The sequence below is a fragment of the Balaenoptera borealis genome, assembly GCF_965194805.1.
Source record: "Balaenoptera borealis genome assembly, chromosome: 20".
In the NCBI taxonomy this organism is placed as follows: Eukaryota; Metazoa; Chordata; class Mammalia; order Artiodactyla; family Balaenopteridae; genus Balaenoptera; species Balaenoptera borealis.
Window position 1 is genome coordinate 47,173,214 of NC_138879.1, and position 21,222 is coordinate 47,194,435.

The 21,222-nt window shown below is 52.9% G+C and overlaps 2 protein-coding genes across 6 annotated transcripts in view; one reads left to right on the forward strand and one right to left on the reverse strand.

Annotated features, from left to right (window-relative positions):
- Positions 1–12,171, forward strand: part of ABR (ABR activator of RhoGEF and GTPase) — a 180,087-nt gene extending 167,916 nt beyond the window's left edge. For all 4 annotated transcript variants that reach the window (XM_082370531.1, XM_082370532.1, XM_082370533.1 and 1 more), the window contains 7 exons: positions 2,764–2,823; positions 3,082–3,191; positions 3,883–4,022; positions 5,099–5,233; positions 6,297–6,402; positions 8,674–8,821; positions 9,454–12,171. In XM_082370531.1, the coding sequence (XP_082226657.1) occupies positions 2,764–2,823; positions 3,082–3,191; positions 3,883–4,022; positions 5,099–5,233; positions 6,297–6,402; positions 8,674–8,821; positions 9,454–9,543 (789 nt within the window). In that variant the 3' untranslated portion in view covers positions 9,544–12,171. The remainder of the gene's footprint in view (positions 1–2,763; positions 2,824–3,081; positions 3,192–3,882; positions 4,023–5,098; positions 5,234–6,296; positions 6,403–8,673; positions 8,822–9,453) is intronic.
- Positions 12,172–14,073: 1,902 nt separating this feature from the next.
- TIMM22 (translocase of inner mitochondrial membrane 22) lies at positions 14,074–19,950 on the reverse strand. Of its 2 annotated transcripts, none has more exons than XM_082370838.1 (4): positions 19,382–19,950; positions 16,783–16,979; positions 16,085–16,157; positions 14,074–14,668 (listed from the first exon to the last, which is right to left on the reverse strand). In XM_082370838.1, exons 1-4 carry the CDS (start codon positions 19,617–19,619, stop codon positions 14,592–14,594), a joined length of 585 nt encoding a protein of 194 aa, XP_082226964.1. In that variant the 5' UTR covers positions 19,620–19,950; the 3' UTR covers positions 14,074–14,591. The 2 variants fall into 2 exon arrangements, with proteins under 2 accessions (XP_082226964.1, XP_082226963.1); XM_082370837.1 differs by lacking the exon at positions 14,074–14,668 and adding an exon at positions 15,128–15,417 and having other exon boundaries at positions 19,382–19,683.
- Positions 19,951–21,222: the final 1,272 nt, after the last annotated feature.

The window sequence follows — 21,222 nt, forward strand, 5'->3', positions numbered from 1 at the left end:
GCCTGGAGAGACCTGCATTAGAAGCAGGTAGTCATTCCAGAATGTGTGTCCCAAGGGTAGTATCTGCCCCAGGGGACGAAGAGCAGTGGAGATGTCTCTACGCCAGGTGGCCACTGCTCGAGGTCAGGGCTGGGGACAGACCAAGGCCCTGTGTCCAAGACCCAGGATTCGGGAGGGGATGCGCCACAGGCCCGGTGAGGGTTGGGACAAAAAGTTTAGGGGAGGAAGGTGTCAGGGGCCCAGTAGGACTTGGCCCCGAGCCTTGTAGAACAGAGAGCCGGGGCAGCAGCCAGTCTGTGGGTCCCACACACTTCCCCAGCATGCCTGAGGTGGTGTTCAGTCCTCTCCACACCACCCTCCCTCTGTCCTGTTCTCCAGGCTGGGCCTGGGCCCAGATGCAGGGCCCAGACCCTGTCGGAGGCTTGGGTGCCCCCTGTCCCCAGCGGGTGTGTGGGTGATAGAAGGTGCGGGGGTCCTACCTCGAGCTGTAAGAAGCCCCGGGGCCCAGCCACCCTGGACTGACTCGGGTCCAGCTTTCCTTTGTGGCGAGGGGCCTGTTAGAGCAGCAGTGTTCAGACCATGGCGCACACGCCCTGGGGGTGCAGAGACGGTCCAGGGGTACGAGGGCAGGAGAGTTTGAGAGCAGTCAGCTTGCAGGTCCTCAGTTCCCAACAGTGCTATTGCCAAACAGCGACCCGCCAGAGAAGGGCCTTGCACCACCACCTCGCTCGCAGGGGAGCCCGAGGCTTCCTGCGCACTCGGCTCAGGGCTCCCAGGCCTCCTGGGTGGCAACAGAGGGGCCACTTGAGGTGCTGATGTAGGAGTTGAGAAAGTAAAAGACTCTAAAAGCTGGGTTTCCGACCCTTTCGCAAGTCACTTGGTTTCCAGTTCTTTCTTTCCACAAAAGTGATGGAAATGGTCAGCTGAGATCATTTAAAATAAATATTGATAATAGGTATCTATGCAATTCAAGGCAAATACCGAGGAAAGAGGTTAAAGAATTGCAAACATTGCAATAATAAAACTATTTTCAGCCCCATCTACTTTATGTGAACAAGATGTTTCATCCTTTACATCTTTAAAGACCAAACCAAGGGACTTCCCTGGTGGTCCAGTGGTTAAGACTCCACACTTCCTCTGCAGGGGGCATGGGTTCTATCCCTGGTCGGGGAAATAAAATCCCACAAGCCGCACTGTGTGGCCAGGGAAAAAGAAAAAAAAAAAACCAAGCTCTTTAAGCAATGCTAAATGCTAATTAAATCATGTCACTCCCTGGGTAAAAATCTCGGTGGACTCTCATTAGAATAAAACCTTAATTAAAAAAATAAAATTAAAATTAAAAAAAACAGTATTGATGCTAAAACCCCATTTCACCCTAGCAAATATTCGTGTACATATATGAACTAAAACAGAAAAAATGCTCTACCCATCTCATTAAGCGATGTAATTCCACCAAAATGGTACTTTGCTGCTGAGTATTTATTAAAATTTGTAATGTGTTGGTTAAATTTTTAATTATGTATTGCTAATCATTGTAATAACCAATTCAGAATATGTTTCAAACATTTGGAGCCTAGTGGTCTCAGGAAATCTTTCATTTCCATTTATACAGATATTTTTGTTGAAGCAAAATATAGGGTGAGGAATAAAAGACTTTAAAAAAGAAAAATGCAAACTAGGGCATATTTCTTTGGGAGAAATAGACTAGAAACACAAAATCAAGGAGAAAAAGGAACGTTGCAGGGTTTCTACAAGGGAAAGAAGAACTTGTTTATGTGTTTTTTAAATGGATGATGGTGGATATCAAATCACTATGGAATTTGGATTCCACTGAATACATTTAAAAGAATGATGTAACAGTTTTATTTTAAGATGTAAATATTTACATTATTCTGGAAATTATATTCTTTGCAGCTATTTAAACTTGCTCTGGAAATATTCAGATGTTGACTTAAAAATGTGCCAGGGTGTGCATTGTTTTTCCAAATTACTTTATGGATGCACAAGGAAAAACAGTTTGAAGGCCACTGAGCCAGAGAAACGGCGTCCCATTTGGTCACCTGTGAGGGATGTCTCTGTGCTTCCCCTGCCATCTCCACCTCCCTGGGGCTCCTGCCCAGTTTGGGGGCCTCCTCTACAGAGTGTTTGCTTTCTGGGAGACCAACCATTTACCCGTTATCTTACTGAGTCTTCACGACAGTCCAGCAAGGCAGGTTCTTTACTGGCTGCAGTGAACAGATAAAACAAATGAGGTTTAGCAAGGTGAAAACTTTCCAAGGTCACACAGTCGGCAGTGGCAGAGCTGTGATTCAGACCCAGGGCTCCTCACCTCTATGTGGCACCGCCTCCCGTTCACCGCCTCCAGGCACACGGGCTACATCCCCTGCGGTCAACTCCAGTTCAGGAAGTTGAGCAAGTTGCTGACGGTTTGTGAGCCTCGGTTTCTGCATCTGTGAAATGGGGTGATAATACCCATCTCACAGGGTGGGGTAAGGAGTGAATGAGAGGTGATGGGTGAATGTGCCTAAGAGCGCACCCCACCTCCTTCCCAGAGTGGGGGCAGTCTTGCACTAGCCAGGGCAGGAGGGGCCTGGGGGCTGGAGCCCCCTGAAGGACTGATGTCAAGATAAGCATCAGCCCCCAGTTCCATCTTCCTGACCTTTTAGCCAACTTCTGAGCTGTGGCTGAGCAGCAGGGAGAGCTCTGGCTTGGTCTCAGCTGTCATCTCTCTCTCTCACGTCCTCTTTCTTTCTTTCTCTGCAGCTGGATCCACAAACTGTAGAAACGAAGAACTGGCACACAGATGTGATTGAGATGAATGGGGTGAGCCCAGAGAGATAGGAAGTGTCTGCACAGTGGGTGGGCAGCCTGGCCTCTGCTGGTGCCCTGCGGGGGCTGTCGGACCCCCGCCTCCTTAGCCCAGCCCCTCCCCCCTCTCCTCTGCCTGCACCCCTCCCGCTCCCACCCTGTAGGTGTTTCAGGGAGCCCTGGGTGGGAGAGGTAGCCCTTGTTTGCAGTCCTGGGGGGCACTCCTCGGGCACTCACGCCCTGGGGGATTGTGCCTGCCTTGCCCCCAACCAGATCAAAGTGGAATTCTCCATGAAATTCACCAGCCGAGACATGAGCCTGAAGAGGACCCCGTCCAAAAAGCAGACCGGCGTCTTCGGTGTGAAGATCAGCGTGGTGACCAAGTAGGTGTTGCGCCCAGGGTCCCTGCCAGCCCTGCCCTTCAGGCGCCCCGCCCTCGTCTGGCCCCTCAACAATCACTTTCCAGTTCAACAGTCACAACGGCCAGTTTGGAGGGCAAAAGTGGCCTGCAGAGGTGTGTTCTCTGCCTCACACGATGCTTTAGAAATAAATGAGCCAGCACTTAAGCACTGGGAGACTGCACATGAAGATCCCAGATCGTCAGCTTCTTGTAATAGGTGGGAAGATGTGACAACTGTAGGCCCGAGTCTTGGTGTGACAGTGGCAGGCTGGAATCCAGGAGTGGCTGCTCCTTGGGAGAGGGCACCCTTCAGCCCCCCGCCCTCCCCTTGTCTCCAGGACCTGGCCCACTCCCCTCTGTAGGTGACCTGCTCGGTGCCCCCACAGCATTTGAATCTGAGCCCTCTGTTCTGAGGAACACTCTTCCTTTAGTCTTTGGGTTGATCTCCTAAAACTTCCTCCCTCCCACCTTTGTCCCCTGCTGTCCCTCAGCGTGCAGGCAGGCTGTTGGGGTGGGGTGGTGTGGCCTCTTTCTCAGCCCTCTCCTTGCCCCCCACCTCCTGATCCCAGAAGCCAGAGCTCTCCAAGGCCAAGGTTTGAAGAGAAGGGGTACATACCGCTCTCACTGGGGGGCCTCCCTCCATCCTCCCTCCCCTCACATCCCCTCCCCACCAGGCGGGAGCGCTCCAAGGTGCCCTACATCGTCCGGCAGTGTGTGGAGGAGGTGGAGAAGAGGGGCATCGAGGAGGTTGGCATCTACCGGATATCAGGGGTGGCCACAGACATCCAGGCGCTGAAGGCCGTCTTTGATGCCAGTGAGTCGGGGAGGCCCAGCTGGGCAGCAGCGGGGAGGGGGCGCTCCGGCAGGCTCGTGGGGCTGGGAGGAGAGCGCAGCGGAAGCGGGAGGCTTTTCCACGGAGAGGCCTGGACGAGCCAATGGCAGAGGAGCCTCGGTCTGTGAACTACAGCCCAGCATGGCATGGGGTGACCCCCTGCCCTCCAGTCTCTTGTCCATTGCTACAGATTAGGAAACTGAGCCTCAGAGAGGCCAAGTCACTTGCCCAGGATTACTCAGTATATAGGCTTTGAGCCTGATTGAAACTCAGATCTTTCGGGTTCCAGAGTCTGTGTTGCTGGCTTTCTTGCTGGCTCCCTGGTGCCCGGTGGGCTGCAGGGAAACTAAAGGGCTTTGAGCCTGGGTTGGCTGGCACGGGCACCCCCGCCTTCTCCCGGGCCCCCAGTGCCCTCTGGGAGGGGCACTGCTGCCTCTCGCTTTGACTGTAGGCTCCTCGGTGGTGGCGCCTGACCTTTCTGGTTCTTTCCCCTATCTCGCCATTCAGGCTGCAGCAACAGCACACCCAGTAGTCAGGACACCTGAACTGGCCGGGCAGTGCTGATTCCATGGGAGCTGAGAGGGGGCCCGGTGGGTGTGGGCAGCTGCCCGGCAGACGTGTTCGGGGAGCCTGGGGTGGGGAGCTGGGGACGTGCTGGCACACGGCCCCTCTGTGCCACCTGGAAGCTGAGGCTTTGTCGGAACATGATTTTAGGTATAAAAAATGTGCAGCGCCTTCCAGAGAGGGGCTTAGCAGTGGGGAGATTCCAGTTGGAAGGAGGGCATGTGACACGTGGTGTGAGTGTGGCTCCAGGACTCTGGATGATGATCTATGCTCCCCTCCCCCCACGGAGCTGAGTCACAGGCCACCTGTGGGCACTACCTACATCCTGCCATTCCTGGGGAGACCAGACCGGAGACAGAGTGGGGGGGTGTCCCGGGCAAGCTGTCTCAGGATGGATATAGGGACGGAACAGGGCTACTTGCCCAGCTGAGGGCTGTGTGGGGGACGGAGGTGGCTCAGCCGGCACAGCCCCTGACCTCCCGTCTCCCCTACAGATAACAAGGACATCCTGCTGATGCTGAGTGACATGGACATCAACGCCATCGCTGGCACCCTCAAGCTGTACTTCCGGGAGCTGCCCGAGCCCCTCCTCACAGACCGACTTTACCCAGCCTTCATGGAGGGCATCGGTGAGCCTCCAGTGGGGGCCTGAGGGCTGGGCTGAGCCAGGCCTCCCTGACCACTAAAGAGTGAGAGAGGAGATCTGTGGCTTCCCTTGCTTGTTGATCTGCCCAGTGCATGGGGCCGTGTGGCTGAGTGGCCTGGAGGGCAAGGTGTGGCCTGCTGGGGCCTCATCTGGAGGCTGGACCCTCTCTCCCCTGCCCCTTTCCCGTCTCATCCCTCTGGGCTGCCCTCTGTGCTTCCTCTTTGGACACTGACCTCCTTGCCTAGAAACCCAGGCATCCAGGGAAATCTGCCCTGAGGTGGGTGGTCAGGGGCTGGTGCCCTGGGGCCAAGAAGAAGTGAGCTGGTGTACACTTGACATGGCCTGTACCGAGCCTTCCAAAAGGAGCACTCTCTCATCTCTGACCTTTGCCCAGGGTGGGGAGGAAGCTGGGAGCCCTGGCTGGCAGGGCTCCGGCCTCTACCCACCTGGGCCGAATCCTGGCCTGGGCGCATCCCTCCTGCCTTGTCTTCTCCTGGGTTGGATCACAGGAATGAGGAGCCCATGGAAGGCAGCTCACTGCTGGGCTCTGGCAGCGGAGGTGCTTGAAAAAGAACATTCAGGGAATTCCCTGGTGGTCCAGTGGTTAGGACTCCGTGCTCTCACTGCAGAGGGCCTGGTTTCAATCCCTGCTCAGGGAACTAAGATTCCACAAGCCGTGTGGTGCGGCCAAAAAAAGAGAGAGAGAACATTCATGCCATGACATCACTGTCTTAAACTCAGCCTTACAGTCCAGGTATGGGGAATGGCTCCAGCCCCAAAGGCCTCTGCAGGGAGGGGAAGAACAGTGTCTGCTGCCCACCAGCCTGCCTCCTGGCTGAGTTACAGGTTGTGGTGGGGCCTCCTGTAGGAACCTCCAGTAGCCCACCGTTGGGGAAATACCAGGCCCTTCCCTGCAGGGTCTGCTCCCCTGACCCCCTGCAGCCTGGGCTTTCCCGCAGCGTCCCGCAGCCTCCTGACCACAGGGCACTGGCTAAGGCCTCCCCGCCCCGAGCCAAGCCCCGCCCCAGCGCCTTCTCTCCCCACAGCCCTGTCAGACCCTGCTGCCAAGGAAAACTGCATGATGCACCTGCTCCGCTCCCTGCCAGACCCCAACCTCATCACCTTCCTCTTCCTGCTGGAACACTTGAAAAGGTAATGGGGAGGGGCCCAGTCCAGGGGAGGGGGCAGGGAGCCAGGGCAGGCTTCAGCTGGGGGGAGGACACATCCACTGGGGAACGCACATCCTCCGTGCCTCCAAGTGGGTGCTGGTGTCTGCTGGTATCTGCTGGGACACCATAGCAGGGTGAGAGTTTGCTCTTCAAATTCTTGTGTTCACATTCTTCTCTTTTGGGAAATACTTGGGTCCTAATGGCAACCTCAAATACTGGCCACAGAATGCTTAGAAAGGCAGGGCTAGAGCCAAGGACTGTAGGTGGATTTTACAGTCAGTAGGTCATTTGGTCCACTTAGCATTTTTTAAACGGAGTAGGAGAGACAGCCTCGCGGTGCGCTGCGAGCAGCAAGTGTGCCTATTGTTCTGTTCAGTTACGCACGTTGCATGTGCTGGATGATCGGGTCAAACGTGTGTGTGTGTGTGTGTGTGTGTGTGTGTGTGTGTGCGCGCGCGTGCGCGTGTGTGTGCGCGCGCGCGCGTGTGTGTGTTTGTGGGTCACAGTCAAAATAATCTGAAGCCCGCTGGTCTTGACCCACAGCTCATCGAACAGATAGGGAATCTGAGTCCCCAGCCCAGCAGGGACTTGCCTGGGGTTAGCAGCAGCTCTGCCCTTAGAAGCCACATCTCCCAGATCCTAAACTACAGCCCTTCCGACCTTCTCCTCTGCCCCCTCCACAGTCAGGTCAAACCAACAGCTGCTCAAGTTACGCCTGCAGCAAAGTTCATACTGGAAGCTAGCCCTGACGGTGACCTTGTCACTAACTTTTTTTTTTTTTTTTTTTTTGGTCACTCACTTTTGAGTCCAGGACCGGTCCCAGGTGTGAGTGGGGAGGAAAAGTCCCCAGGCGTCCTTTAAGTCCATTTGCCACCCGGGACCAGGGAGCCTCTGGTGAGGGGCCGTGAGCCCTCAGGCCCAGGCTCCCAGTGGCGGCTCGGCCACCAGGCCAGGCCAGGCTCTGGAGGGCCAGAGACCTGGGAACGCCTGGGCTGCTGTCTTGTTTTTCCCATTATGAGACATTTTCCCTCTGGTTTGGCCAGGACCGAAGTCCCAACCAATTCCCAAATAGTTTGGCGAGCACTGCGGGGAGGATACACAGAGGAGGGATGGGAAGGAAAATTCATTAGGTTTTCCACCCTGGGAACCGGGCACACTCTGTTCCCACATCTGGGCCCTGGCTGGGGTGTGTGTGTGTGTGTGTGTGTGTGTGTGTGTGGTGAGGGGCTGGGCCAGCTGCACAGCTGCCTCCTGGCATGGCAGTGTTTTTCTGCCTGTTTCCAAAGCAGTCAGCAGGCGCATCCATGGCTCCGGCCTGGAGGGTGGAGTGACGGTGTAGTGGGAGTGGGGCGAGGGGCGCTGTTCGGGGTGGCTGGGTCTCAGCCCCAGAAACACTGCTTGGGACCGGGGGGGGGCACAGGGCCTCTCTGATGAGTTGGGTGGTACTGAGCCTGCTGGACACCAGCCACAGATGGCAGCCCCTGCTGTCACTCGGGAAATATCTACAGAGCATCTGGCTTATTATGCAAGAGAAGCAGAGGAAGATCCACAGGGAGGCAGCTCTGGAGCCCCATGAGGCAGACCCTTCTGGAAAAGCTTGGGAGAACAGCCCCTGGGCTCCATCTGGGATGAGGGTTGTTCCTGCCACAGCGCAGCAGGCAGAGCCTCAGGCCTTTGCCCCCTGCCCAGCCCCGCCTGCTCGGACTCTTCCTCAGGGCCCCACTCCACGGCTGGGCTGATTGTGGGGAACGCACAGGGTGGGGAAGACCATGGGCTCTGGAGGCAAACTGCCTGGGTTCAGATCCCAGCTCTGCCACTTGCTAGCTGTGTAACCTCGGGCAAGTCACTTAACCTCTCTGTACTCTGGTTTCTTCATCTGTACAGTGGAGATGATAATATTACCTACCCAAAGGTTTGTGATGAGCATGAATTATTATAGGGAAAGTTCTTGAACCAGTGATGGTATCTCTAAGGCAAGGGAGTTGGAGTGGGTCCTTCTGGCTCTGACAGTTTACCATCAGTTCAAGGTGTGGCCCAGGAGCTGGGAATCTGTTATTGGAACGTACTGGAACATAGCTCGGAACTTGGTCCCTTGGCTGAGTCCCCACCCTACCAAGTGGTCTCTACCCTCAGGAGAGGGAGGCTAGTGACCACCTGTGGGAATCCTTCCAGGAGTGGTAACAGCCAAGGGTCTGGAGCCCCACACGGCTGCCAGAAATGACTTTTTTCTCCCCTCCCCTCCCCTCCCCGCCAGGGTTGCTGAGAAGGAGCCCGTCAACAAGATGTCCCTTCACAACCTGGCTACTGTGTTTGGCCCCACGTTACTGAGACCCTCAGAAGTGGAGAGCAAAGCACACCTCACGTCGGCTGCCGACATCTGGTCCCACGATGTCATGGCACAGGTACCTACGCGCTGCCCAGGCCTGCGGCTGCTGGAGGGGAGAGACAAGCCTCCCTGAGGGGTGGAGAGAGAACAGCTAGGACTCCTAACCCCCTCCCCTCCTGACAGCGGGGATGATGGTCTGTAGGATGTCACCAGGGAGGCAGGGCTCTGGACAGTCCTGCTGAAAAGTAGGAACCTAGACCAGGGGCCCAGAGGTTGTCTGTCTCAAGTGCTGGCTGCAATCCTGGGAGTGCCTGGGCCTCAGAAAGCAAGCCTAGGGGTATCAGAAAAATCTGGGGCCTTGTCCCCACGCATGGAAGCTCTAGCATCGCTTCCAGGGTCAGGAAGCTTCCCTGGGAGCCCTACAAGACCCAGGGCAGGGTCTGGTCTGAAGCAGGGCTGCCAAGCCAAAGCCAAGCTCTGGAGCAGGTTGGAAGTTTATGACTGAGGTTGGGGAAGTGGCCCCAGGCTCCCCACCCTCTGCCCTGCAGCGCCCTCTACTGCTGCAAATGGGCAGTCACACCTGGGCTTCTGAGGAAGGGGAAGCGGGGAGCCACAGGGGCCCAGCCTGGAGACCACGTCTTCTCAGCGGGTCGGAGGAGGGCCTCCAGGGCGAGGACCCCAGCCTCAGTCTCCCTTGTCTTCCCGCAGGTCCAGGTCCTCCTCTACTACCTGCAGCACCCCCCCATTTCCTTCGCAGAACTGAAGCGGAACACACTGTACTTCTCCACCGATGTGTAGCCCGAGGTGGGAGCGTCTGGGCGGGGTGGCCCGAGCCAGCCTCTCCAGCCGGGGACCCAACCCAGACTTGAAGGACTACAATAGAGAACTCCCAAACCCAGCGCTCCAGACTCCAAGGGACACAGATTTCCAAGAACTGGAAGACGTGCACCTTTTGTGCCACCTTGTACAAAGCCAGCTGACCCGGCCCCAGCCTTGCTGCGCACCCCGGGCTCTGCCCTCTGTTCCTCTAGTTGTGTCTAATGCTCCGTGCTGTTTGGAAATTGTTTTACGTCTACTTGTCATGCAGGAAAGGTAGTGACCGACCCGGTGTGGGCACACAGACAGCCTGCTTTGTTCTTTCATTTCCTCCAACACTTTCTTTCCTCCTGAGTCCAGTCCAAGGGCTTTTATTTTGCGCTCTGTGACTGCTGCCAGCTTCTCCTCTCTTGGCCCTGCTCCCAGATCGCAGTCATCCTGGCAGCCTCCCCTCGGTCTTCCTCCGCCCTCTCCTCCCTCCCAGCCTGCCTGCATGCATGTGCAGCCTTGGTTTTTGATCCAGCGCCTCGAAAGCTCTGAGGAGGCCCTGGGCGGCGGTGGCAGTGGTGGCCCGTGCCATGCCGCTGCCTGCCGCCCCCGGCCTCTCCTTGCCCTCTGCCTGCGGAAGCGCACCTGCTTGCCTTGCCGCCTGTGCAAATGTTGGACAAGGAGACGGACTCACACTAATCCTCAGCTTAGCACAGGCTGGAGAGCGGATTTCTGGGATTTTTCCACCTGAGAATCTCCATTTCTGGGTTTATCTGTTCTGTCTCCAGTACCAGTGAGGCATCTTTGACTGTTTCTTCTGCTTTTCAGTTCCTTTTCCGTTGGTGTTCTATTTCCTTTGAGTATAAAGACTCACAAGTGACCTGCTATCAAGGTAGCCAGAGGGTCAGGAAAGAATTGGGGGAGGTGGGAGGGTCAGGCCGCCGAGGAAAAAGGACAGGTGGGACGTTGAGAGGAGCGCCAGGGAGCGCTGGGTGTCCTGGGCTGGGGGGAAAGAGGCTCTCGGCAGCAAGCAGTTGTGGTGGTTTTTCTCGTGGAGCTGGGCTTCTGGGAGGGCAGCTACTATGGCTGAAGCAGGTGTCCGGAAACAGGCAGGTTCTGTCCAGGAGGGCTAGACCTTCCCGGTGCCTCCCGTACCTCGTGGCACCTTTGCCTTAGGGTTTACACTTTCTCCACAGCCAAGCACTGCCAGGGGCAGCCCCCACGGCCACGTGTGCTCCAGGCCCTGGGAAAGGCAGGCACGGTCCAGCTAGCCAGCCGTCATGGTGCTGCCTTCCACCCCCGGCTTCTAGATGCAGCCTTGCGGGTGAACTCGGGGAAACTCCAGGAGCTGGGGAAGAATGAGGAGACACAGGTACCTGCCTCTCTTGGGACTGGGTTTTGCAGGGGACCCTCGTGTGGACGCTCTGCTCCAGAGTAGGGGATCAGCAGGTTCCGATCCCAACGCCAAGGCCCGCTGCTCAGCACTGGAAAGGAGTGAGAAGTAACCCCCAAGTGCAATTTCTTCCCACCTGAGCAGCGGCCGCCGGCCTCTGGCAGTTAGCCTGGGAGGGCAGGCACTCCCGGGCTGCAGAGATTGGAGCTGCAGTACACAGCTCCCTGGCTCTCCTATGTGGCGGAGACTAGATTCTAGGCCCTCAGGATTGGAGAGAAGAGCTCCCCTAGCTTGAGCTCAGGGCTGTTTTAAAGAAGGGTTTAGGGCCCTAAAGCCGTAGCACTTGCTCAGTGAGAGGAAGGGCCCTTTCTCATCTTGTTTACACCTGTTGCCCAATCATGGGCAGAACGGTACACATTCTGTGCACATCGGAGGAAAGAGATGCCTAAGAGGAGGGAAATACTGACCCCCTAGCTGCCTGCTAGCAGCTTAGCAAGGAGCCCTGCTCCCTGAGACGGGGGAGAGAAAGCAGGCCGCTTGAGTCTAAAGATCCCCAGTGTCTGATCATCCCTGGAGTCTGCTCGGCACTCAGGAGCTAGTATGTGGCATGGAAGGCTCTTGCTTCCACAGCCATTGACTGGAATGAACTGGGGGCCCAGCTAGAGCTATTTACAGCCCCAAATGGGTGCCTCCCACCTCCCCAAAACAAGGGAGGTTTGCTTCTCAGCATCAGGTAGCTACCGCAGCCCCCCAACCTCAGTTAGGCAATGAGAATGGGAGGAAGGCCGGAAGGGCTGAGAAATGCAAAAGGCTCAGAATATTTATAAATTCCACCCCCAAGAGTGGGGAGGGTCGGGTACCAGACCTGGACTGAGCTGCACCAAGGAAATAGCCCATGGGTTCTCCTACGAGACAGGGACTGTGCAGCCCAGAAGCCCCAGCCACTGTGCCCAGCAGGGCAGGCTGTGCCAACAGAGGCCCGTCAGACAGGCTACAGGAATCCTGCACGCCTGTCCTTGCTGGCAACAGCTGTGGGCTGCCGGTGTTTGCTGATACAGGTAGGATGGGACACTTCATTAATATTTGACTTTAATAAGTTGGTAAGGATATATTTTTCTTTGGTCTATGTTCTGTTTCAACTTACGTAGATTATAAGTTGATGTAAACCACGTGAGAGGAAAATGTTAATAAAAAAAAAATGCAAAGCCCCAACATTTGCACACAACTCAGCCCTGTGGTGTGGACGTTTGTGTTCTCAGGAGTCCAGGGAAGGCCACCAATCTAAATATTTAACTCTTCCAGCTGCATCCAGATGTGCTTCCAAGAATCTATTTACCTAGTGAACTCCCCCTTGAGCTTCCCTTCGGCCTGTGGGGACTGTGGCAGTTTTGGGGGGAGGTGAGCCCACGCCCTCTCCTTGCTCTTTCACAAACGCCTCCAGCTCAGTCACCAGCCAGTTCTTTTCATGAAATACAACTGCCCCACCAGGGACGTGGCCATCAGTATGCCTCAGAGAGATGGCAGGAAGTTGTCCGTTCAAGTGGAGGCTTATTTTATGTAAACTTTTCTCTACATTTTCCTTGGAAGTAGGTCTTTGGGGCAGCCTTTTGTCCTAATCTGCTTGTTGGAGAGGCTGGATCCCCTAGAGGGCCCATCCTCCCTGTAAGAGAGCTAGTGGGGTTAATGTAGGCTCCCACCAGCCTAAGCCATTGGACACTGTGTTTATTCTGGAGATCAGGAACAGATGTCTCTGAAAATTGGTGTTTGGTTTATGAGCTCATACTGCCTCCTTAGCCATCTAAAACAGGAAACTATTCATCTCCTCTCTTGATTGAATAGTCAACGTGGACAATGCTTGGCTTATTGAACTGATGGCTACTGACAGCCCGGGGCTCATCTTTTTCAAGGCAGTCGTGAGGGCAGAGTTTCCTGTACTCAGTCAGTCAATGTATTTGACCCCACGCACTAGACTGGATGGTAGAAGATGCTGGGCTTCTAGCACTGTAACAGGTGCCAGGGTAGGAGTATCTACTCTTGCTCTAAGTGCTTATAGGTGACTTATTTGCGGACGGTAGAGGAAACACTCCTACATTTGTTCTCTGACCTGTGAGGATACTCCAGCCAGCCTAGCAGCAGTGAAGCCTCGTGACTGAGACTGGGACAGGCATTCTATAGACTTCCCCATAGAAGGACATGAGCCTTGTGTACTAGCTCACTCATTCCAAAGGCAACAGCAGACGTGGCCAGGGGAAGGTGTTACCAGCTGGGTTTGACATTATCTCACACACACACTCACTCAGGATGTCTGGATGGTTCAGCTGAGTCTGAATTATGGTTAAGGGTGGGTGAGCTGGAAGACAGCAGACCAGGGGGCAGGAAGCCCAAAAAAGGCAAAAAGGCAAAGGTAGAACAAAGGAGACGTTACCACTGGCTTAAGGTGGCTGGAATTACGTGGCCCCCACCAAGCTACCTGCCTGTCCTGAGTTCATCTTCACCCCACCACCAAGGCACCCGAGTAAAGCAGCACCTGTGGCAGATCCCAAGTGTAAAAGGCTGTTTCTTTGCATATGGCACAGAATTAGGCTGAGCTGCTACTGTCAGAAAAAGGCTACCAGGTCAAGTCAAAAACACGGATATGTTTAAGGGAGAAAAAAACCACTGACGCCAGAGAAACAAACAACAGTGGTGGTGGACAGCTCCTCAGGGCGGTCTGATCGTAGCCAGTGGCCGCTGTGACTTAGTCACCAGGATGACCAGAGCAGGACCCTTCACACACTGTGTCCTCGAGCCGGGCCTGGTCTGGTGGTCAGAGCAGAACACCAATGTGTGGTTTAGACCGCAGGCATTCCCACTGGCCCGCCCACAGGAGGGTTGTTTTAGAAGAGGCCAGCAGGGGTTATGCGTGGAATTTCAACGCATCCTAGGACACGGCTAGGCTGGGCTTCTTTAGGGGAAGGCCCTGGCCAATGCAACAATCTCAGTGAGGATAACACTACTCTGCAGACCCTGGGAACCTAACATTCCCAAACTTCTCAGGAGTTTGCTCACGCTTTCCCTATGTATGTTCAATCTTTGGGCACCTGGAACCATTCTTGGCAATTGTGGAATTTGAAAATAAAAATAAGCCAACCTTTTAAACTGTAAAATCAATACGTATATATACGTTTTTTAACAAGGATAGCAGAACACTAAACAAAATGACACAATCGGTCGGATGGCATAAATTCACTTTGCCCTGCCCCAGTGTGTGAGATGGATGACGGCACGGAGGTCCAGCTTCCCGGGTATATGTCAAGTCCCTTCCGTTCCCACGGCACCAAACAACCAGAGGGCCAACTGTGGTCAGGACTGAACCTCTGCGGAACTCAATTCCTACAGGTCAACACGCTGACTCCTGATCTGCCCGAAAGAGAGAGGCTGGCGTGGCACAGCCCCCCACAGCCTGGCTGGAGTCCAGGAGCAGAGAGCGTGGCTGCTCGGAGGGGGCAGATTGCAGCCAGGCGGTTCCCTCACAACACCAACTACGTGAGGGAAAACAAATGTCTTCAGTCTCTGAAGCAAGTGCCCCGGAATGGTAGGGCAGAAACTGCCCTACACAGAACAGCTCTGATCCTGGGCTGGCATCGTCCTTCCCCGGAGGCAATTGCTCTCATCGTAGGTAATAATCGATCGCAGCAGAGAAAGCAGCAAAACCTCCACAACCAATGACCCCAGCCTTTAAGCCAGCTGTAAAGCAAACACAAATGACATTACCTGTGGTGACAGATGCTGGGTCAGGCTGCACTCAGGAAAAGTCTGGGTACCCGCAGGTGCAAAGAAACTGGCGTACGTGTTCTAAATCATTCAACCTAGCAGAGAGCTGGAAGACTTCAGTGAAGCTGTGCACACGATCTGATCCAGTGTGCTTTTATCTAACTGTACGTTCGTTTAACTTTTCTCATTCTAAAGAATTACTATTTCCAGCCTCATGAAAATAGCCCCTCACAGGCAGGAAACTGGTTAAGAGAACCAGCCCTTAGCATCAAGTGAAAGCATATGGCCTGTTACCCTGATTTGTTTATGGAATAAATTCCTGGGAAGGTGATCAAAGCAATCCTAGAGGGAGCTGAGCCTCTCAAAGGCCCTGACAAAGCTGAGACATGGGAAGACCAAAGGGGGAGTTACTCCATAAATCACAAATGGCTGTTTGAGGAGGAAAATCAGGTTTTAATGATAGCAAATCATCCTGCCTCTCAGAAAATGAGAAAAAAGGCTTTTTGCTTTGGGTAAGTCCGGGCACAGCAGATGGAGAGCAGCCCAGCAATGTACACTGTTAAGAACGCTAAGTCACTGACGCCCTGCACCACACTCTTGACGGACACACCAACAGGGAGAAGTGGCAGGGAACCGGTTTTTTTCTTTGTTGTTTATAGATGATAATCCAACATTTCTAGAATACCTATATTTGGCTTTCAAGGGGTAGAAATCTAAGAACCCTAAGGTGCAAAAAGACATTACCGTGATAACTTATACACAAAATTAAAATGACACTTGTATAGTATGAAGAAAGATGTCTAACTGTCTGCAATGCATGGAACTGAAATTTCAGCAGAGCCTGCTATTTGGACAAATGGGGCCCAGCTATGCTTCTGTACTTTCCTGCATAGCAACACACACCTGCATATTATGAGGAAGTTCTTCCCGTGTGTTCAAGATGGGGGCAGTTCTTTTTTCTAAGATAGATCACATCTCTCTGTGGTTCTCACCTGGGGGTGACTTTGTTCCCCAGGGGACATTTGGCAATGTCTGGAGACACTTTTACTTGTCACCACTAAAGCATGCTACTAGCATCTAGGGCGTAGAGGCCAGGGATGCTGCTACACGTCCTACCATGCACAGGACAGCGCCCCCCTCCCCCTAGCAAGCATTTATCTGGTCCAAAATGTCAACAATGCCAAGGATCAGAAACCCTGATCTAGATACTAGAAGTTTCCAAAACTGAGTTAACACAGAAGCAAACATGATTTACTTGTCAGAAGGGAAGAATATCAAGTGTCCACATATGCCTTGGGCTGTCCTTGGAATGCTCATATGTTTAGAAATGTCAACTTCAGCATGTTGTCCAAGGCCACAAAGAAAACCATCTGAGAATTGTTTACTAACCTCTAAAACCAATGGCTCCTCCAGTGATGCAGCCACTAATGACACTGTTCTTCCAATCTGATTTTCCCCGGTACTGTGGGTGGAGAAGAGCAGTTCAGAGCCAAAGAAACAAGCCAGACAAGATGATTAAGGAAAAAAAAGACGGGGTTTCTGGCTGGCTAATTTAGTCCCTCCCCAAAGGAAACCTATCTTTTTCTCTTTCAAAAGTATAGTTCCTAAAATTTGAATGTGTTCATAAATGCTTCCTGCAGGTGGTACCAGAGCGCTGAAACCAAGTGTAACATTTGACAAGTAATCAACATCTCTTCTCAGTTCCCCAGTAAGTATTCTGTTTAAAATCATTAACTGGGAATTCCCTGGCAGTCCAGTGGTGAGGACTCCGTGCTTCCACTGCAGGGAGCCCAGGTTCAATCCCTGGTTGGGGAACCAAGATCCTGCAAGCAGCGCGGTGCAGCCAAAAAATAAATAAATAAAATAAAATCATTAACCAACTTCTAGCCTACAAAAACAAGTAAAAAATAATGCAAGCCCAAATCATAAATGCACAAAAAGTTTACATTAGGGACTATTTAATGGAAATTTAATCTAGCAAGTATTGGACATTTCTGCCCTGCTTTCTAGTAGCATTAAGAGTATTTCTCTCGAGAAGTCCTAAGATGGAAACAGGCAAGGCTTTGTCAGAAGGCAGGGACACTTACAGATTCTACCAAACACTCAGTGCAAGAAAACATGGCGCCCACGATGGCAAAATTTTTGGCGTAGGACATTCCTCTCTGCCCCATGTCTTTAAGAACTTCTTTTGCTGTAGGCGTGCGGTAAGGATCCTTAGGGTCAAAGCCCACGTTGGTATCAATGCCGGCAGTGAACACCCCAAATGCACCTCCCAAGACAAATCCTAAAAACAAACACAGAGATGAAGATTTCTTTGGTATGTTTTCTGGATTACTGTAATGGGGTCATACTCAAATAGCACCTTTTGGATGGCCACCAGCGAAGAGGACGCCCCCCTCTTGCCTGGAAAACTCGACTTGTCTGGTTTCCACATTACAAAATCCAGGATCTATCCCGTTGGCAGCTTCTTCTCTGACTCTTCTTGGATTTCTTCCCCCTTTCATTTTCTAACATTCCTCAAAATTCAGTCTTTAACCCTCTTTCTCTCTCTACATTCTCACATGTAAACCAGTCACCCTCAAGTTCAGGTATCAACTTTGCAAATCACTCCCTTGACGACGGTGACATCCATTACAGTCATCAGGTAAATACCATGTGCCAATTACTCTGACGCCTTATAGTCACAGCCTCATTTATTCTTCACAATAGTCCTGTGAGATACATATTATTATCCTCTCCTTTCTGTAGCTGAAGAAACTGAGGCTCAGAGAGGTTAACTAATTTCCCTAAGGTCACAAAGCTACCAAATGGCAAACCCCACACTGCTGTCCACAGCTGACCTTCCTGAGCCTGCTGGACATTTCCACATGGACGTCCTCTTGCCACCTCAAGGTCGGTATACATTGAATGAAATCATGGGCACCTCCCCTCCAGACTTTCCTGCTTATGGCTCCTTCTATCCAGTCACTCCTGCTCCAAACTTCAGGGGCATTTCTGACTGTTTCTTTGCTTCCCCCTGTAACCTTATGTCCACAATTATCATCCTAGTCTAAGGCCTTTATCACTTCGCCCCTGGAGCACTACCAAGACTCATTCATCATTTCAACAGATATGTATTTATTAGGGTCAGGCACATGATGAACAAAGACCCAGTCCCTGTCTCACGGAGCTTCAGTCTAGCAAATTCCCTATATGGTCTCCCTATCTACAGACTTTCCTTTCCTTCATCACACTCCACCTTGAGTCATCATGCTCATGACCACTTGTTACCCTCTAAAAAACCATCAATGGAGACTTCCCTGGTGGTCCAGTGGGTAAGACTCCACGCACCCAATGCAGGGGGCTGGGTTCGATTTCTGGTCGGGGAACTAGATCCCACATGCATGCTGCAACTAAGAGTTCGCATGCCGCAACTAAAGATCCCACATGCCGCAACTAAGACCCAGCGCAGCCAAAATAAATACATACATACATAAACATTAAAAAAATAATTTAGGGCTTCCCTGGTGGCGCAGTGGTTGAGAATCTGCCTGCCAATGCAGGGGACACGGGTTCGAGCCCTTGTCTAGGAAGATCCCACATGCCGCGGAGCAACTAGGCCCGTGAGCCACAATTGCTCAGCCTGCGCGTCTGGAGCCTGTGCTCCGCAACAAGAGAGGCCGCGATAGTGAGAGGCCCGCGCACCGCGATGAAGAGTGGCCCCCGCTTGCCGCAACTAGAGAAAGCCCTCGCACAGAAACGAAGACCCAACACAGCCATAAATAAATAATAAATTTTTAAAACATTTAAAAAAATAATTTAAAAACCATCAATGACTGCCCTAATACCTGCAGGCAAAAAGCCCAAATCCCCCACCCCACCCCCAACTTGAAATGCTGTTTCTCCTCCTCTTTGTCTAACCCCATTCTCTCAATCCTCCAAGACACGCTCTAGTCTCACCTCCTCTTTTGGCCTTCCCCCAACCAAAAAAGATGTTTTTTTCTTTCTGCTCTACTTCACATGTGCACTCTCACTACATTCCTTTCTTAATTGCCTTTCATTCTCAATGAGACTTCAAAACACCTGCAAATGGCCACCCTCTTTACTCTGCATACAGGAGGGACACCTACATTCTCAAATCCTCAAAACGTTAAAAAAAAAAAAAAAAAAAAAAGCCAAGTCCAGACTTCTTTCCCCCTCTTTCCCTGCTGTCTAGTCACACTGGCCTCACTGGCTTTTCTGTTTTTCCAACCTCAAGCCACTTCCAGCCAGACCTTTGCAGGTGCTGTGCCCTATGTCTGCAGAGCTCTCCTCCAGGCTCCTTCTCAACAATTTTCTATGTATATTAAAATGTTAGCTTCATGAGAACAAGGATCTTGTTCTCACCCTGTCTTTCCACCGCCTGACACGTGATAGTTGCAAAGTAACTGTTGAAAAATGATTATTTAAAAGCGAATGAATGAATGAAGTCAACCATCTTATAACCCCCAGGTCCCGACCCAGGATCGATTCTCTGATCCAATTTCCAGAGGCGAAAGCCAACCTCGGGGTCTAGGGAGGCGCTGCTCGAGCTCACTGAACCAGGCGGGGGTGGGTCAAGGTCGAAGCCCATGGACTCTTCGCCTCCCAGGCGCGTGGTCTTCTTGGCAGGGGACCCCTATGCCGCCCAAGCCCCAAGCCTCCCAAAGGCCCCCCTCCTCGCCTCACCTCCCAAGCAGGCCAGCGCCGCCTTGAAGGCGCAGCTTTCCATCGCCCTCTCGACCATCTTCTGCTCCTCACTCTTGGCCGGACTCGGGATCCCGCCCAGGCTCCCAGGCTCCAGGAGCCGGGGCTGACGCTTGTCACCCACCAGGTACTGCAGAAGAATGCTGTACTGCAGCGGGGCTTCGGCGGAGGCCGCCGCCCCAGGAGCGGAGCCCCCAGCACTGTGGGCCGTCTCCGCCATGACTGTGGCTGCCCAAGAAACCTGGCGTCCTTCTTCCCACAGCAGATTCCACAAGCTTCCCGTGGGGCCTTGCGCTCCCAGCCACCGTGCCGCAACGGCAGATTCGCCACACCAAGCGAGTCCGAGGAAGCAGCGGAAGCCAAGTGCGTTCGTGCACACCCGGCGGAAGAGCTATCTTGTTCTCCCAAAACCTCCTGTGAACACTGAATCAGCCTTGTGTTGCAGTCCCAACGACACTGACAAAGATTCAGAGTCACCAGAAAGCACCCTCTTCGGGGCTGCAGCGCGGTGCGTATCAGGATTTGTAGTTTAACACGTACACACCAGACATTTCCCAGGAAGCCTTGCGCGGGCACTAGCGTCTCAGCCTTCTGTCGAGCTCCTGACGCGCGGGAGGGAAGGGAGGCTGCAGCGCGCCGGGACGCCAGCAGGGGGTGCGCGCGCCCCGCCACTGCCCTTCCAGCCTAATAATTCCTAGCGTGTGTTGTGAGATGCCAATAGGGGAAGGTGCTTTGTAAATCAACGTGAAAGCGTGGTATAAATGTATGGAATAAATGTTTTATTCAATAATTAAACCGTTGAGGGGAGAGAGGAGGAGCCAAAAAATGAGTGAAGCTATTTAAAAAAAAAAAAAAAAAAAGGAATTCACTGGCGGTCCAGTGGTTAGGACTCCACACTTTCACTGCTGAGGGCCCCTGTTCGATTCCTGGTTGAAACTAAGCCTCCGCAAGCCTCGCAGCGTGGCCAAAAAACAAACAAACAAACAACAATAGTGATGCTAACCAAGCTTAATATGAGACAATGATAGGCAGTGGAGGTGGCTATGGCTAGACGGAGAGCAAGGGAAGCTGAGGCTGCTACCCACGCCAGCCAGCTGTTGTCAATGGAATTAATGATGTGGGACTAGCATTGACATGAGAAGCCGAATTTATATTATGCTGAATCAATTAAAGTGCTTACTAGCTTGCAAACTGAGGACCTGAAGGTTAACTGTGAGACAGCACCGTGTATGAACCCAGAAAATCTTTGGCAGTAGTTTCTGTGGTATAAAATAGATCCCCAACTGTTGTATTGATCCAGACTGGCAGTGTGTCTGGGTATATCAGCTAAGAGAAACATAAATGGAAACAGAAGGTAGTGAGGTAGCCAGTCAACAGAGACAGAGATACCTCCTTGGCAGCCAGAGTTCTCTGTGCCGCAGAGCAGAGCCTGTGGTTCACTCTGCTTCTTCTCCCACCAGACCACTGAAACAGCTGGTCCTAAGGTCCCTGGTGACTCCCCAGCTGTTGAGTCTAATTCAGTGCTACAGCCTCTCCAGTTTCTCCGTCTTCGGTGCAGGCACCGCTGCCTGACCTTTTCCTGTTGGTCCTCTCGGGCTTCATCCTTTATTTTCTCATGCAGCTCACTCTACCTGAGCAACTCATCCGCACTCGTAGCTTCTACTACCACCTCTAATGCAGGAATGACTCCCAAATCTTCATCTCCAGCTTCGACCCTTCTCATCAACACAAGAACCAGACATTTCCTTTAGGCACCTCTAGCTCAACACACCCTGCCAAGCACCCATTCCTTCCAGATGAGTGAGGGGGCCAGGGCTCTGATT

Excerpts from the sequence above, each read along its gene's own strand:
- TIMM22 (XM_082370837.1), bottom strand. The coding sequence starts at position 19,619 with ATGGCGGAGACGGCCCACAGTGCTGGGGGCTCCGCTCCTGGGGCGGCG. Across the intron at positions 16,980-19,381 it reads GGCGCTGGCCTGCTTGGGAG|GATTTGTCTTGGGAGGTGCA; the intron begins GTGAGGCGAGGA and ends GTTTGTTTTTAG. Across the intron at positions 16,158-16,782 it reads CTGAGTGTTTGGTAGAATCT|TACCGGGGAAAATCAGATTG; the intron begins GTAAGTGTCCCT and ends CTCCACCCACAG.